Source organism: Salvelinus alpinus, chromosome 15, assembly GCF_045679555.1.
Source record: "Salvelinus alpinus chromosome 15, SLU_Salpinus.1, whole genome shotgun sequence".
Taxonomy (NCBI): Eukaryota; Metazoa; Chordata; class Actinopteri; order Salmoniformes; family Salmonidae; genus Salvelinus; species Salvelinus alpinus.
The window spans coordinates 14,321,449-14,338,337 of NC_092100.1; the positions used below are offsets into that span (position 1 = coordinate 14,321,449).

Below are 16,889 nucleotides of genomic sequence, written 5' to 3' on the forward strand. Positions count from 1 at the left end.
TTCATTACAACCAAAGCGCCGCATATATTGGCCCAAAAATAACAAATCGGATTAATTTTTTTGGGCCTTACACTGGAGCTGTAGAGGAAGAGATACGTTATGGGGGGTGTTTATAACAGAGATGCAGTACCTTACCTTCATCACAACTCCCCCGTCCTCATATCATTGTGTAGCCTAGCAGGGACAGTGAGGCCATCACGCTAAACCATTATGACGGGTACTACAGGTACGTTTGATTTGGTTAATAGTATAGTAAGCCAAATTCTTCAAACTTGATTCTAGAGTTAAACCTAAACAAAAATATAGAGCGAAAACAATATACAGTTTTTACATTTTAATTGTTGCAGTTTCAGGTGTTCTCTTTTTTATGCCTTTTTATATTTCTGTAATTGTAAATTATTTGAATTGCTGCTTTAAAAACAGTGTATTGTGAATGAAGATGTGATGTAATTGATTTAATCTGCACTATTCACTTTTCAAGATTTCAGCCATGCCATGGGCGATATTGAAACCAACGGCACCGATTACGAATATGATGAGTATTATACAGACGAGGTCTGTAACAAGGCCGGCGTTGTCAAGTTTGGTTCCATCGCCACCCCTGCTTTCTTCTCTGTGGTGACTATCCTGAGTCTAGCGGGCAACATCCTGGTCCTGGTCATCCTTGCCAAGTACGAGAACCTCAAGTCTCTCACCAACATCTTCATCCTCAACTTGGCCCTATCTGACCTGGTTTTCACCTTTGGTCTGCCCTTCTGGGCAGCCTACCACATCTGGGGCTGGACCTTTAGCAGGATCCTCTGCAAGACCGTCACCTTTGTCTTCTACGCTGGCTTCTACAGCAGCGTTTTGTTCCTGACCATCATGACTATCCACCGCTACCTGGCCGTGGTGCATCCTCTGTCCGACCATGGTTCCCAAAGGGGCTGCTATGGGGTTACAGTCTCTCTCGTCATCTGGGTTGTTAGTTTTGGGGCGGCCGTCCCTGCTTTGATTTTCAGCTCTGTCCAAGAGAACCCCCATGAAGAAGACATCCATTTTTACTGTGAATACTGGGATCCGCTGTGGAAGAGAGTGGGCAGCTACCAACAGAACATCTTCTTCTTGGCTGCTTTTGCAGTGATCGGGTTCTGCTACGTGAGGATATTGAGGACAATCTTCAAGTCAAGGTCACACATGAGGAATCGAACCGTGAAGCTGATCTTCAGTCTAGTGGCAGTATTTTTCCTTGGCTGGGCGCCTTACAACGTGGTGATATTTCTGAGGTTGTTGCATGACTACTCCGTAGCACCTTTCAATAATTGTGAGGTCAGCACATGGCTTGACTATGGGTTCTATGTGTGTCGACTGATTGCTTTCTCCCACTGCTGTCTCAACCCTGTCTTCTACGCATTTGTTGGGATTAAGTTCAGAAATCACTTGAAGGTGATCTTGCTGAAGCTTTGCCATCGCCAAAGCACCATGGATACACAACAGATTAGATTACCTAACATATACTCGATGGGATCAATGTACTAGCGCAGGGGTCTTCAACCTTTTCTTGACCAGGGACCCACGCCAGGCAAACCGGCGACCCATCACATGTTAGCAAAAAAAAAATCACATCTTGTCAAATCAAAATCAAATCAAACTTATTGATCACATACACGTGTTCAGCAGATGTTATTGCAGGTGTAGCGAAATGCTTGTGCTTCTAGCTCTGACAGTGCAGTAATATCTAACAGTTTCACAACATATACCCAAAATACACGTAAATCTAAGTAAGGAATGGATTAAGAATATAAATATATGTCAGAGCGGCATTGGGCTAAGATACAGTGGCATAGTATAGAATACACTATATACATATGAGATGGGTGATGCAATATTTACACACAATTAAAGTGACTAAGTGACTAATACATATGAGTAATGCAAGATATGGAGACATTATTAAAGTGGATAGTGTTTCATTTCCTTAAAGTGGCCAGTGATTCCTAATCTATGTCTATAGTCAGCAGCCTCTGATGTGCTGAAGATGGCTGTTTAACAGTCAGTGGTGTAGTATATATACAGTATATACATATGAAATGTGTGATGCAATATGTAAATCCAATTTAAAAGTGACTAAGATACCGTAGAATAGTGTGGAGTGCAGTTTATACATATGAGATGAGTTATGCTAGATACAGAAACATTATTAAAGTGGCTAATGATCCATTTCTAAAAGTGGCCAGTGATTCCTAATCTATGTCTATAGGCAGCCGCCTCTGATGTGCTAGTGATGGCTGTTTAGCAGTCTGATGGCCTTGAGATGGAAGCTGTTTTTCAGTCTCTCGGTCCCAGCTTTGATACACCTATACTGACCTCGCCTTCTGGATGATTGCGGGATGAACAGGCAGTGGCTCGGGTTGTTGATGTCCTTGATGATCTTTTTGGCCTTGTTAGGGCATCGTGTGCTTTAGCTGTCTAGGAGGGCGGGAAGTTTGCCCCCTGTAATGCGTTGGGCAGACCGCACCACCCTCTGGAGAGCTTTGCGGTTGTGGGTGGTGCAGTTGCCGTACCAGGCAGTGATACAGCCCGACAGGATGCTCTCAATTGTGCATCTGTAAAAGTTTGTAAGGGTTTTAGGTGTTAAGTCAAATTTCTTTATCCTCCTGAGGTTGAAGAGGCGCTCTTGCGCCTTCTTCACCACACTATCTGTGTGGGTGGCTGCCCACTCATATCACCAGGTTTTGTAAGGGCGCAGCTTTGGGTTTAGAAATGGGGGGGGGGGGGCAGTGGAGGCTCCTCAGAGGAGGAAGGGGAGGACCATCCTCTTAGTGAATTTCATTTTTTTTTTTTATTGTAAAACATTGAAAAAGGGATCCTTTTTAGATAAAACTATACTCTATATACATATTCACATGTCACCAAATAATTTATTAAAGTACACTGTTTTGCAATGAAGGTCTACAGTAGCCTCAACAGAAGTCAATATACCAAGAGGAGGACGGAATCTAGCTGTCCTCCGGCTACACCATGTTGCTACATGCTGTAACAGAAATAAGGCCATGCTCATGAAAAACAAGTGTCCTCCCTCATCATAAAAGGCACTGACCGCCACTGGGGGGGACATTACCTGGTGAGAATGTTTGGGGCATCTGAAGCTAATTTAGTGCATTTCTACACCAGTGGCGGTCAGTGCCGTTTATGATGAGGGAGGACATTTTTTTTTCATGAGCATGGCCTTATTTCTATTACAGCATATTGGATGACTCTCATTCATATTCCATTCACCCAGTTCATTGTAACATCGATAGGGTTAGACTACTACATGATACTCTAATTTTCCCTATACCCATCATGAGGTTGCTACAAACTAGCCTATGAGTGAAAGTTTACAATGTAGGTGCACACAGGTCGAGAGAAATTTTTTAGATGACAGTGACACATGGAGAGACAGTGACACATTCATTACCGCCTTGCACAACTCTTGTCATTCAGGTATTTTTATCCCCGTTTCGTTTGCTTCCGTTTAAGAAACGTTTTTCAACAGAATCGGCAGACTGAATACACCCCTGATCAAGCATTAACACAGTTCACTTAAGTTTCATAGCAGCCACGTTGTATTCATTCTTTCCTCTATGCACTCTCCTCCTCTCACCTTTTCCCTTTGTTTGTGGACTTCAATGAACAACACATTGGCTGTATGTGACCAGGCGAAAAAAACTTTACAAGTCAAACCGTGTCATAACCGCTACATACAGCCTACATCGTTTCCCCCATATTAGCTAAAGTAATGTCCTAGTAAAAATAGCTAATAGAACTAATGTGTTAGTAAACCTGCTACAATCATGCAGTAATGTTACAGTGTATATAGTCAGAAAGCAGTTAGACCACTGCGCCACTCGGGAGGCCCCCTAAGGCACTGCATCGCAGTGCTAGCTGTGCCACTAGAGATTCTGGGTTAGAGTCCAGGCTCTGTCGCAGCCGGGCTGGGGCGGATGACCCATGAGAGACCCATGGGGCGGCGCACAATTGGCCCAGTGTCGTCCGGGTTAGGGGAGTGTTTGGTCGGTAGGGATATCCTTGTCCTATGGTGGTGGAAGAGTTCCAGTGTTGTTTTGGATAGTCATAGCCAGCTAGCTAACATAGCATCCCTCTGTTTGAGCAGGGTGTTTGAGTAACTAAACTTGCCAGCTGCATTTGCTAGCTAAGTAAGTGAAACTGAAACGGAAAAAAAATATTAAATCTCTCTCTCTTTTACTTCTCTTTTATTTTTTAAGAAATGAATTTGTTGAAAACTGTTAATCTATTGTCTCTCTCTCTCTCTCTCTCTTTGAGTCAACCAGTTACCACATTTTATGCATGCAGTGCTAGCTAGCTGTAGCTTATGCTTTCAGTACTAGATAAATGCTCTGATCCTTTGATTGGGTGGACAACATATCAGTTTATGCTGCAAGAGCTCTGATAGGTTGGAGGACGTCCTCCGGAACTTGTCATAATTACTGTGTAAATCTATGGAAGGGGGTGAGAACCAAGAGCATCCTAGGTTTTGTATTGAAGTCAATGTACCAAGAGGAGGACGGAAGCTAGCTGTCCTCCGGCTACACCATGCAGAGTGCTGTTGAGGCTACTATAGACCTTCATTGCAAAACAGTGTGTTTTAATCAATTATTTGGTGACGTGAATATATTTAGTATAGTTTTATCTAAAAAGGATAACTTTTTCAATGTCTTAACATTTTTATTTTTATGAAATTCACTGAGAAGGATGGTCCTCCCCATCCTCCTCTGAGGAGCCTCCACTGTTCTACAAAATCTAATATGACCATTTTGGTGTCATTTTGAGGTCACTTGTATTGTAAATAAGAATAGAAAATGTTCAGGGCCTAAAATAAACACCTGCCAAATGCGGGTAGATTTCTGGCATTGGCGGATAAGATGTCTATTTCACTAGCCACATTGGCGGGTGGGCACATCTCCACAGTGTGAGCATTTCACTCGCGTTTGTGAATAAAAATAGTCAAGTATGATAACAAAATCAGCCGTAGCTGTTTCAAAGTATTTCTGCCCGTTTGTTTCATACCTGGTAAATTAAATCGCACAAAGTCAAAGAACTACCTATCCTATATAGCCTATGCCACCTCATGCTGCAACACTGCTTGGCTGGGGGCTGTGGGCATATGAAGATCTGAGTGAAAGATACATTTTTAGAAACGCTGCGCACAGGCATAAAAGTTGGTCTAATTTACTTTAACCCTTGTGTGGTGTTCGGGTCTATGGGACCCATTTTCAATGTTTATTCAAATAAAAGTTATACAATTAATAATTTTTTCAACCTGAGACTCATTGGCCTTGGCTCATTTTCTGTGAAGAACATGTAAAATAACACATTTTCCTTGAGTGCACACTGTACACATATTACATAAGTGGTGTTCGGGTCCACTGTGAAAAAGTGTGTGTGTAGGTGAAAACAAGTAAAAAATTAAACAAAAAGGTTTGCTGTGTGCCTTCACTCCTGTCTTCATTCTTGTCTTTCTCCTCCCTTGGCCTGCTGTTTCTACATAGCACCAAGAACCTGTCTGTCTCCCTGCCTGTCTCCCGCTTTTATCGCACTCTTTACTCTCTGTAGTGTGTGAAACTATGTCTTGCGGGAACCTGCACAATGTTATTACAACACATTATTTTGATACATTGTAAAAAATGCAGTATTTTCCCACACTCGACCCCAGCCAGGTGCAAATTGGGGGAGGGACACAACAAATAAATAGCTTTGCATGTGTGGCTCCTTTCCACAATCAATCAGTATGGCAAAAATCATCTCTGCTCAGAGGGCCTTAGAAATCATTTTTGCAGAGAGAAGCTAGTGTGGAAGGAACGTCTTCCACTTTGGAAGATTAAGAATTTTCTGAATATGAGGATCATGTCTCTGTCAATTCGGAGTCTGACAGTGAGTTGGAAGAAATGGATGAGATTGACCCTCAGCCAGCCCCAGGCCCAGCCCGTCAGCAACCAGCTTATCAGCAGCCTGCAGAAGGAGAAATATGGATGTCAAGAAATTGTGAAATTGAATGGTCTTCTTGCCCAAGGAATGAGCCACCTCGCATGGCTGCCAATGTGATAAGGATGCAACCAGGGCCGACGCGGATGGCGGTTATTCATGTGCAGGACATAAAGTCTTCTTTTCAACTGTTCATCCCAGACACCATCCAGAAAATCATTCTGAACTGCACTAATTTGGAGGGAAGGCGTGGTTTTGGAGAGCGATGGAAGGAGATGGACCAAACTCATTTACATGCATACTTTGGGGTTCTTATCCTTGCTGGTGCTTTCAGATCCAATGGGGAATCCACACAATCCCTGTGGGATGTAGAAACTGTCAGAGAACTTCTCCGTGCAATAATGTCTCTGGAAAACTTCCACATAATTTCCAGGATTATTCACTTCGACAACCGAGACACCAGACCAGCTCGGTGGCAGAGAGGCAAGCTAGCTGCAATCAGGTCAGTGTGGGACAAGTGGGTGGACCGCCTTCCCCTATTTTACAACCCTGGGCCCAACTTTACTGTTGATGAGCAGCTTATGCCATTTAGGTGCTACTGCCTCTTCAGGCAGTACATACCGTCTAAACCCGCAAAATATGGAATCAAGATCTGGGCTGCCTGTGATGCTGCTTCATCATATGCGTGGAACTTGCAAGTGTATATGGGGAAGCCAGATGAAGGAGCCCCTGAGAAGAACCAAGGGATGCATGTTGTCCTGGATGTGACACATGGACTCCGTGGCCACAACATCACATGCGATAACTTTTTACTTTGCACAAGCTGGGACAGGAGCTCCTCAAGAGGAAGATGGTAGGAACAGTATGAAAGAACAAGCCAGAGCTCCCACCTCAGCTGTTGAATACACGGAACAGGCCTATCAATTCCTCTAAGTTGGTGTTCACGGCCGACACGTCCCTAGTGTCCTACGTGCCAAAGAAAGGCAAAAATGTGGTACTAATGAGTACGCTGCATAGGGATGGGAGAATCTGTGGCCAGGAACATCAAAAAACAGAAATCATAATGGATTACAATGCCACAAAAGGAGGAGTGGACAATTTAGACAAGCTGGTGACTGGCTACAGCTGCAAAAGAAGAACCTTACGCTGGCCACTTGTGATGTTCTTCAACATCTTGGATCTCAGCGTACAACTCATTTGTCATCGGGATGGTGTTGAACCCAGATTGGAACAGAGTGAAGCCCCAGAGAAGACGGGCAAGGCATTGGTAAGACCTCAAATCCAGAGGAGGCAACATATCCCAAGGACCCCAGCTTCTGCAGCCATCGTGAGGAGGATTCAGGAGAAGGATGCTGGTGCCCCATCCGCCCGACCGACAGAACCAACAACTCCAATACCGGAAGTAAGTGTGAGTGATGTTGTTGCATGTGTGTGTGTCTGACTCTCCTACCTTGGCCTGCTGTAACTATATATGTGAGTGAGTGAGATGTTAGTAAAATTTCTGAACTAAGTGTTTTCATCATTCTAGACTGCAGCCGGTAGCAACAAGAAGAAGCGCTGCGATGTGTGTGGACCCAAGAAGGACAGGAAGACACAGTACCCATGCATCAAGTGCAAGAAATACATTTGCAACACACACAGACTCAATGTCGCAGACACAAACATGACTGGAGTTGCGTCACCACGGTACATTTTTGTCTCATCCGTGATATTCTGGTTAAAAAACTCAGGTCACAAAAATGAAATTAAATAATATACCACATTACTTCTTACGAGTAATACATTTATTGTTTTAGAAAGATTATAAAGCATGATCATCATTTTTTTTGTGTGTTTTGTTGGTGTAATTTTAGCTGGGAAAATTTGTTTTGGCTGGTAAATATTTAAATCTACCTGCCACAGTGGCTGGTGAACCAAAAAGCAAATTTTTTCCCCAAATATGTTTCTTAACACTTTTACATGAATGTGGATGCTACCATGATTATGGATTATCCTGAATGAATTGTGAATAATAATGAGTGAGAAAGTTATAGACGCACAAATATCATACCCCCCCCAAAAATTTTTTTTTTTTTACCTCCCCTCGAATTGTAATGGTGAGAAGTTAGCATTTCTTGGGGGTATGATATTTGTGCGTCTCACTCATCATTATTCACGATTCATTCAGGATTATCTGTAACCATGGTAGCATCCATTTTTTATTATTGTAAATAGTGTTCTTTAATTGTATCTTGTTCTTTTCAATCTGTTGTATTTTAATAACAACTGCAATGTATAAAAATCACATTTCAAATAAAGTTAGTATTGGTATCTAAACAGATCTGAAACACTTACTGTACAAAGGCTACTACAATGCAATGGATACTAGGGCAGATACAGAAGAGGACAGACATTTCAAAAATCACTAATGAGAGATTTAAATATCGGGATATAGACCAAGTGATTTAAGGGTATAGGTTAGAACCGGGTGATGTCAGTGTGCTCATCCCTGACCATCCCTGTTAAAAGCAAGGATAGAAGTCAAGGATGAGCGTGAGTTCTGGAGACAGCTTCACACTCTCCTGTAGTTTGACAAGCTCTGGCCGCCTGCTGTTCCTCCAAATAATTATCTGTCCACATTTTGGGACTGTGTGATGCATTAAAAAAATATAATTTTAAGAAACTTCAACTAGGGTTCTACTGCCCTCTGCTGGGGAAAGAGAGAAAAAAGAGGAAACGTTTACATTACCAGACCCCTATTAATGCTTCTCAGGGTAGGATCAGGTCCCCTCTGTCCATCTTAATCTTATTAATTATGATGTAAATGGAAAAACTAGATCCTACTCTGAGATGTTTTATGAATGTGGGCCCTGGTATTCCCAGGCGGTCTCTCATCCAAGTAGAACCCAAGCCTGACCCTGCTTACACACACACCCACACGTGGTGGGTTAAGGTGTCAGCATGCTTCAGTTCGGCTGGCACCTAGCCTAACTCGGCTAGCCGAACCGAAAGAGTGTGCTGGCATACTCCCTTAAAATACTCCCTTCGCTTGAAAAACGAGAATAAAATGGCAATAGTACTGTTTGTCAATTTTGAGATGTGCAGAAGATGAATGTGCAAGTAGAGATACTGGGGTGCAAAGGAGCAAGATAAATAATGAGGTAGTTGGATGGGCTATTTACAGATGGGCTATGTACAGGTGCAGTGATCTGTGAGCTGCTCTGACAGCTGTGAGCTGCTCTGACAGCTGAATATTACTTAGCCAAGCTTCTAGACCAAGATCTCAGTCTAGCAGTATAACACTAGCCCACCGTGTGACTTATTTACATGTTGCCGCAGACAGGAAGTAGAATGGAGCGTGTGCGCGCAAACATTGACATCGGTTTTGATTTGAAGGGGGTGGTAGCATCTAACAATTGGATTTAATTATTTCCTGACCACCGCTCGGTGATGCAAACAACTCATTTATTTTCAGAACCGTCCACTGACCACGGATGTACCCTCCAACGTGGTAAAAGCGTAGCAAAACATGCACAGACACAGGTCAGTAAACAAGTCACACGGTGGGTTTGTATGAAAGGTGGCCTCTCGAGCTATTCTCAATCTAGGTGTGATGCATCATTCCTTTAGTAAATGCGTACACAGGGTTTTGTTTGGTTATTCCTGCAGGGGGTTTGTAACATGTGCGCCCCATCCGTGGCATTCAGTTAGTGGATGACGGGTTGCGTTTATACAAGTCATTTTGGTTATAAGGGTGCTCTTACACTGTGTATTATATTAGTGTATACATACCATTTTGAGTATTATAGTGCGTTAGTGTACCTTTTCAGTGTTTTTGGCCTGTTAAAAGAGTTACTTATTATTAGTTGGTCAAGCCTAAAATGACACCTGAGCATCTTACTTTGGAAATTGGATTAGGTCCCACCCTTTCCGGGGTCCTTACAGGAGTTAGTCATATTCCATCCATTCAGTCATTTTTAATGGCCTAGTCATTAATGTGTTACTGCTGCCCCCTAATGGTGCTATAGTTTTTAGCCCTTTATATGTAGCAACATGGTTATAGATGATGCCTTTATAGTTTATATTGTAAGTAGTGTCATATAATTTCATTGTATTTATATGTATGTTATCCTGATATTAATGGCACTGTATTCTGCTCTCTCCTAGAGAAACCACACATTCACTCTTCCACAGCAATAGATCAGTGGTATAGCCAGGAGCCTTTCATAGTGATCAACCCATAGCCCTGAACATACTCTGCCTGTTCTATACTGTTATTCCTCCAAGTAATCTACAAGTCAACCGTTTGCCATCATTGCGTTCTGACAGACGCCCGGAGGCGAGCACGCCCAAACCAAACGAGCAACCTAAGAATAATACAGTCCTTTAGCCCTTACAAAAAAAACTAGACCACCTTTAATCCACACACAGAGACGCGTACAAAGCTCTCCCTCGCCCTCCATTTGGCAAATCTGACCATAATTCTATCCTCCTGATTCCTGCTTACAAGCAAAAACTAAAGCAGGAAGTACCAGCGACTCGCTCAATACGGAAGTGGTCAGATGGCGCAGATGTATGCTACAGGACTATTTTGCTAGCACAGACTAGAATATGTTCCGGTATTCATCCGATGGCATTGAGGAGTATACCACATCAGTCACCGGCTTCATCAATAAGTGCATCGATGACGTCGTCCCCACAGTGACTGTACGTACATACCCCAACCAGCAGCCATGGATTACAGGCAACATCTGCACTGAGCTAAACGGTAGAGCTGCCGCTTTGAAGGAGTGGGACATTAACCCAGATACTTGTAAGAAATCCCGCTACAACCCCCGACAAGCCATCAAACAGGCAAAGCATCAATACAGGACTAAGATTGAATCCTACTACATCGGCTCCGACGCTCATTGGGTGTGGCAGGGCTTACAAAAGATTATGGACTACAAAGGGAAGCCCAACCGCGAGCTGCCCAGTGACACGAGCCTACGAGACGAGCTAAATGACTTCAATCAATGAATCAAATTGATTTATAAAGCCCTTTCTACATCAGCAGTCACAAAGTGCTATACAGAAACCCAGCCTAAAACCCCAAACAGCAAGCAATGCAGATGTAGAAGTAGTATGGCTGGAAAAACTCCCTAGAAAGGCAGGAACCTAGGAAGAACTTTTTGGCAGGGGGTCACTATTTGGCATGACATACCCCAAGGGGTGCATGTTTTGGTTTTTCCCTAGCACTACACAGCTGATTCAAATAATCAAAGCTTGATGATTAGTTGATTATTTGAATCAGCTGTGTAGTGCTAGGGGAAAAAAACAAAATGTGCACCCCTTGGGGTCCCGAGGACCGAGTTTGGGAAATGCTGCCCTAGCAGGTTTAGCTGAAATGATGCCCCTGCGCGTGTTGGGGGTTGTATGGACATAAACATGACAAGGGAGAAAAATAGGCCTTTTAAAGATGTTATTTTTAAAAATGTTTTATTTAACTAGACAAGTCAGTTAAGAGCAAATTCTTATTTACAATGACGGCCTACCGGGGAACAGTGGGTTAACTGTTCAGGGGCAGAACGACATATTTTTACCTTGTCAGCTCAGGGATTCGATCCAGCAACCTTTTGGTTACTTGCCCAACGCTCTAACCACTTGGGGTGGCAGGTAGCCTAGTGGTTAGAGCATTGGGCCAGTAGCCAAAAGGTTGCTATATTTAAAAAATAGGCTACCTGCAGGGTACAAACATTATTGGGCACAGACAGCAGCACAAAGGGCAAGAAGGTAGAGGCAACAAAGCAGCCACAACTGTCAGTGAGTGTCCATGATTGAGTCTTTGAATGAATCGATTGAGATAAAACTGTCCAGTTTGAGTGTTTGTTGCAGCTCGTTCCAGTTGCTGCAGCGAACTGAAAAGACAAGCGACCCAAGGATGTGTGTGCTTTGGGGACCTTTAACAGAATGTGACTGGCAGTGTAGGATGACACTGCAGTAGATATATCAGATAGGGGGGAGGTATCTCCTCTGGACATTTATGTGTGCATTCTGTTGAACCAAATTTTGAGAGGGGAGAGAGAAAAACAAGAAGTAGGAAAAGAATGTGTGAGAGATGTAGCCTACTAAAAACTGTGGCAACGTATGAACTTTTTGGGGTGCTTTTCCATTCTGCAAGCGTGTGTGAGAGAGACAGCGAGAGTGGGTATAGTTAGGGCTCCAAGATACATTTTCTTGTGATGCCAGCCAATGACCAGCAGAGGACGTTAAAGCATAACATAGGAATTCACATTCATAGGCTCCTGAAATACCCCATGAAAAACTGATGTGGTTACTCCGCTCAGGCGTCTTTTTTTTAATTTTTTTTTTACCAAAGGCAGTACAGTATGACGATAGGTAGAAAGTGCATATCCAAAAAAATCGCCGATCACACGTGTAGGCGATGTCATGGCGACGTTAGCTAACTAAACTCATGCGCTGAAACACGTCAATATAAAGGTGTTTTTGACGAAAATAAAAATGTCAGTTTGTCACTTTCACGAGTTTGGAGTAATTAAACTACTTAAGACATTGGCTCTTATCTAGGTTGTGCCTTTATATTTCGAGAAAATGAACAACTAATTATAAATTTTTCACTTCTCTCATTGACTTCTCAAACCTGGCCTGTATGGTCTGTTTCACAAGCGTTCCCGGAAGTCTCATGGGTTTAGAATGTGTGTTTTTTGGCCTGCTACGGTAGTTTACATTGTGTGACGCTTGGACTTGGATACTGACAGGATGGTGGTCATGAGCCATGACCATACTGTTTGTCTATGGTCGTGACAGAGGGAGCTGCGTTGACAAAGATCAGAGGACAGAAGGAAATATTTCAGCAGTTTTTCTTTTTTCCACCATCAGGGCCTAAATGTCAGGCATCTTTTGAATGTCTGACATAGGCTAATTAGCCAATCTGCTAGAAAATATATATTTCAAATAGACTCACGCATATATATTTAGCCATTTAGATACATGTTTTGTTCACTAGGCCTACTGATTATTGACTATTCATTTAATGTCGGCATATGTCTTTGAGATTTACCCCCCAAACACTACTTTGAAATATGGGATCGAAAATGGTAGGCCTAAGGACAAAGCAGACATGTAGGCCTAAAGTACACCTAATGTTGGACCTAAGCTTGCATCTCTGAGCATACAGTATACTGTACCGCACCATACCCACATCGAGTGTCTTGCCTCCCGCTTTGATGGATGACCCTGCAGGTTGCTGGCACACTGATACCACCATATCTCCGTAGCTTTACACCTAATTCTGCCAAGTTTCCAATGGCATCCGGGATCCTGTAATGACTGCACTGAGGTAAATACATTTTGTATTCCTAGTTGAATTAGTTAGAGAGCGTAAACAAAGTACAAACTTTTTTTTACATTTGAATTTCAATAGCTCCTTGGTCATGTGACCTACTGACTTCAAACAAGGTGCAGAATGTCCACTGACCACCCTTCTATATTGCACACCCTTTAGTTTGTCAATTTTCCTCTCACATGAGTTTACATAATTTCTTTTTAAATGTCAATAGCTCCTTGGTCATGTGACCTACTGACTTCAAACAAGGTTCAGAATGTCCACTGACCACCCTTCTATATTGCACACCCTTTAGTTTGTCCATTTTCATCTCACACGATTTTACATTAATTTTTCAAACTTTTTCATTTCAATAGCTCCTTGGTCATGTGACCTACTGACTTCAAACAAGGTTCAGAATGTCCACTCAGTGGGCCTACACATTGTACACCCTTTAGTTTGTCAATTTTCATCTCACACGATTTTACATGAATTGTTCAAACTTTCTAATTGTAATAGCTCCTTGGTCATGTGACCTACTGACCAAACAAAATTCAGAATGTCCACTGACTACCCTTGTATATTGCACACCCTTTAGTTTGTCAATTTTCATCTCACGCAATTTTACATACATTTTTCAACCTTTATAATTTCAATAACTTCTTGATAATGTGACCTGCTGACCTCAAACTACTTTCAGAATGTCCACGGACTGGCGGAGACGGGCGCCGCGAGGCATCCAGTGCGGTAACGCAACCGATCCCGGAGAAGCTGGCGGAAGTCCCGGGGAGAGTTCTCTTTTCTTTGTGAAGGGGATGGCGCCCTGGAATGGGTTCGCCCCGAGAGTGGGGCCCAAGCCCTGGAAAGCATTGCAATTTCGGCAGCATCTGGTGAGCTCTCCCTGGCCCTTGGAAATCTTGGGGAGAGGGTGTAAATCTCACGCCGGGCCGTATCCATATCCGCAGCAGGTCTCCAAGGTGAACAGCCTCTGGCAGGTGGGGAGTTTGACTGGGGCGGTACACCTGTCAAATGGTAACGCAGGTGTCCTAAGGCGAGCGTAGGGAGGATAGAAACTTCCCGTGGAGCAGAAGGGCTTGATCTTCAGTATGAATACAGACCGTGAAAGCGGGGCCTCACGATCCTTCTGAATTTTGGGCTTTTAAGCAGGAGGTGTCAGAAAAGTTACCACAGCGATAACTGGCTGCCAAGCATTCATAGCGGCGTCACTTTTTTATCCTTCGATGTCGGCTCTTCCTATCATTGTGAAGCAGAATTCACCAAGCGTTGGATTGTTCACACACTAATAGAGAACGTGAGCTGGGTTTAGATCGTTGTGAGACAGGTTAGTTTTACCCTACTGATGATGTGTTGTTGCAATAGTAATCCTGCTCAGTACGAGAGGAACCGCAGGTTCAGACATTTGGTGTATGTGCTTGGCTGAGGAGCCAATGGTGCGAAGCTACCATCTGTGGGATTATGACTGAACGCCTCTAAGTCAGAATCCCCCCTAAACGTAACGATACCGTAGTGCTGCGGATCTTCGGTTGGCCCGGGATAGCCTGCCTTTTTTGGCAGGTGAGTAGAGCCGTTCTTGACGGGGTTGGGGTGTGGCTGGATGAGTTGCTGCCCCTCTCCTGATGCGTACTGCATGTTTGTGGGGAACCTGGTGCTAAATCACTCGTAGACGACCTGATTCTGGGTCAGGGTTTCGTACGTAGCAGAGCAGCTCACTCGCTGCGATCTATTGAAAATCAGCCTTCGATCCAAGCTTTTGTCGGGACGGAAGACATCTTCCTCCACCATCCTCCTTCTTTACTTACGGGTTACCAGGTGCACGTAGAAGGGCCAGGGGCCAGAGGCCAGACACAGAATGTGAGAGAGCCCAGGCAGGTGGGTAGAAGGCATAAGACATTGACATTGGGCTCTGGATAGGTAGGGGGCTAGGTGGTGGTCGCCCATCCGCCTGGGCCCATCCTCTAGTGGGACTGTCAGTCAGGTTGGGACTCGCTGTGGAAGTCAAAAGGTCACCAGGTGCATGAGGCGGCCTCCCCCAAGGCGGGGGGCACTCAGAGTCCGAGCAGGGGCGGCCGGACTCAGGGGCTGGGGGCAGCACTCAGGCTGTGGAGGTTGGGTTGGGGACTTAGTCTCTGAGCGGATAAAAGCAGGCGGGTCACCAGGTGCACAGAGCTTGTTTCAGGTTACCAGGTGCACATGGACGCCTCCATCAAGGTGGGGGGAACTCCGAGTCCAAGCAGGGGTCAGTAGGTCACATGACCAAGGAGCTATTGAAATTAGAAACATTAAAAAACATGTAAAATTGCGTGAGATGAAAATGGACAAACTAAAGGGTGTGCGATGTGTAGGGCCACTGAGTGTACATTCTGAATCTTGTTTGAAGTCAGTAGGTCACATGACCAAGGAGCTATTGACATTTTTTATTTAGAATTATTAATGTATAATCATGTGAGATGAAAAGGGACAAACTAAAGGGTGTGCAATATAGAAGGGTAGTCAGTGTACATTCTGAACCTTCTTTGTGTCCAGTAGGTCACATGACAAAAGCGCTATTGAAGTTAGAATGTTTACAAAATTCATGTAAAAACATGTGCGATAAATGGACAAACTAAAGGGTGTGCAATGTGTAGGCCCACTGAGTGTACATTCTTAACCTTGTTTGAGTCCAGTAGGTCACATGACCAAGGAGGTATTGAAATTAGAAAGTTTAAAAAGGTAATGTAAAAACGTGTGAGATGGAAATGGACAAACTAAAGGGTGTGCAATATAGAAGGGTGGTCAGTGGACATGATGAACCTTGTTTGAAGTCAGTAGGTCACATGACCAAGGAGCTATTGAAATTAGAAACATTTAAAAACATTGAAAATTTATGTAAAAGTGCATGAGATGAAAATTGACAAACTAAAGGGTGTGCAATGTGTAGTCCCGCAGAGTGTACATTCTGAACCCTGTTTGAAGTCAGTAGGTCACAACCAAAAAGCTATGTGTGTGCAATGTGTGTCTATGGCATCGAGTTAGCTAGAACCAGTTTTGAAAGTTTTAAAAGTAATGGTTAAAGAGCTATTGAAATTTGAAGAATTTGATTTGTCACTATGTTGACGGTCCCTAACTGCTGTTGGTGGACGTAAGGAAAACTACAGGCGAATAAATATCCGTTGAATATCCAACCTGAATCTGTATTTACCTCGGTAATGACTGCAACCCCTGCAAAATGAAAAAAGCAAGATAAAGGCTTCTGATAATTTAGCCTACTATTTTTCTCTGTAGATCTATATGTTTATTTCATGTAGACTATTTAGCTATAAGAATAGATTACATCATTGTAGAGCCAGTTAAATAATAATGATAACCATAATTGGCAAGGTAGGTTACCAGGTATAAGCTATGCTGTTTCAATTTAGGTTTTTCATGCAAACCTCTCGTGTGAATATTGAATATCTGGCACAAGAGACACTTGTTAGAGATAATTGATTGACAGTGTTCTGGGTGTTGTCAAATGCATTAACTTAAGAGTTTGATCCAAATTACAGAGTATTCATTAATTATCATTGTTGCACGATATAATATTATCAGAAATACATTCAGAAGACCAATGGTATTAATTGTA

The 16,889-nt window shown here is 43.3% G+C and overlaps 1 protein-coding gene across 1 annotated transcript; it reads left to right on the top strand.

Annotated features, from left to right (window-relative positions):
* On the top strand, window positions 1-2,735 carry LOC139539259 (chemokine XC receptor 1-like). Its single transcript, XM_071342122.1, has one exon. It carries the CDS (start codon window positions 496-498, stop codon window positions 1,516-1,518), a length of 1,023 nt encoding a protein of 340 aa, XP_071198223.1. The 5' UTR covers window positions 1-495; the 3' UTR covers window positions 1,519-2,735.
* The last annotated feature ends 14,154 nt before the right edge of the window (window positions 2,736-16,889 follow it).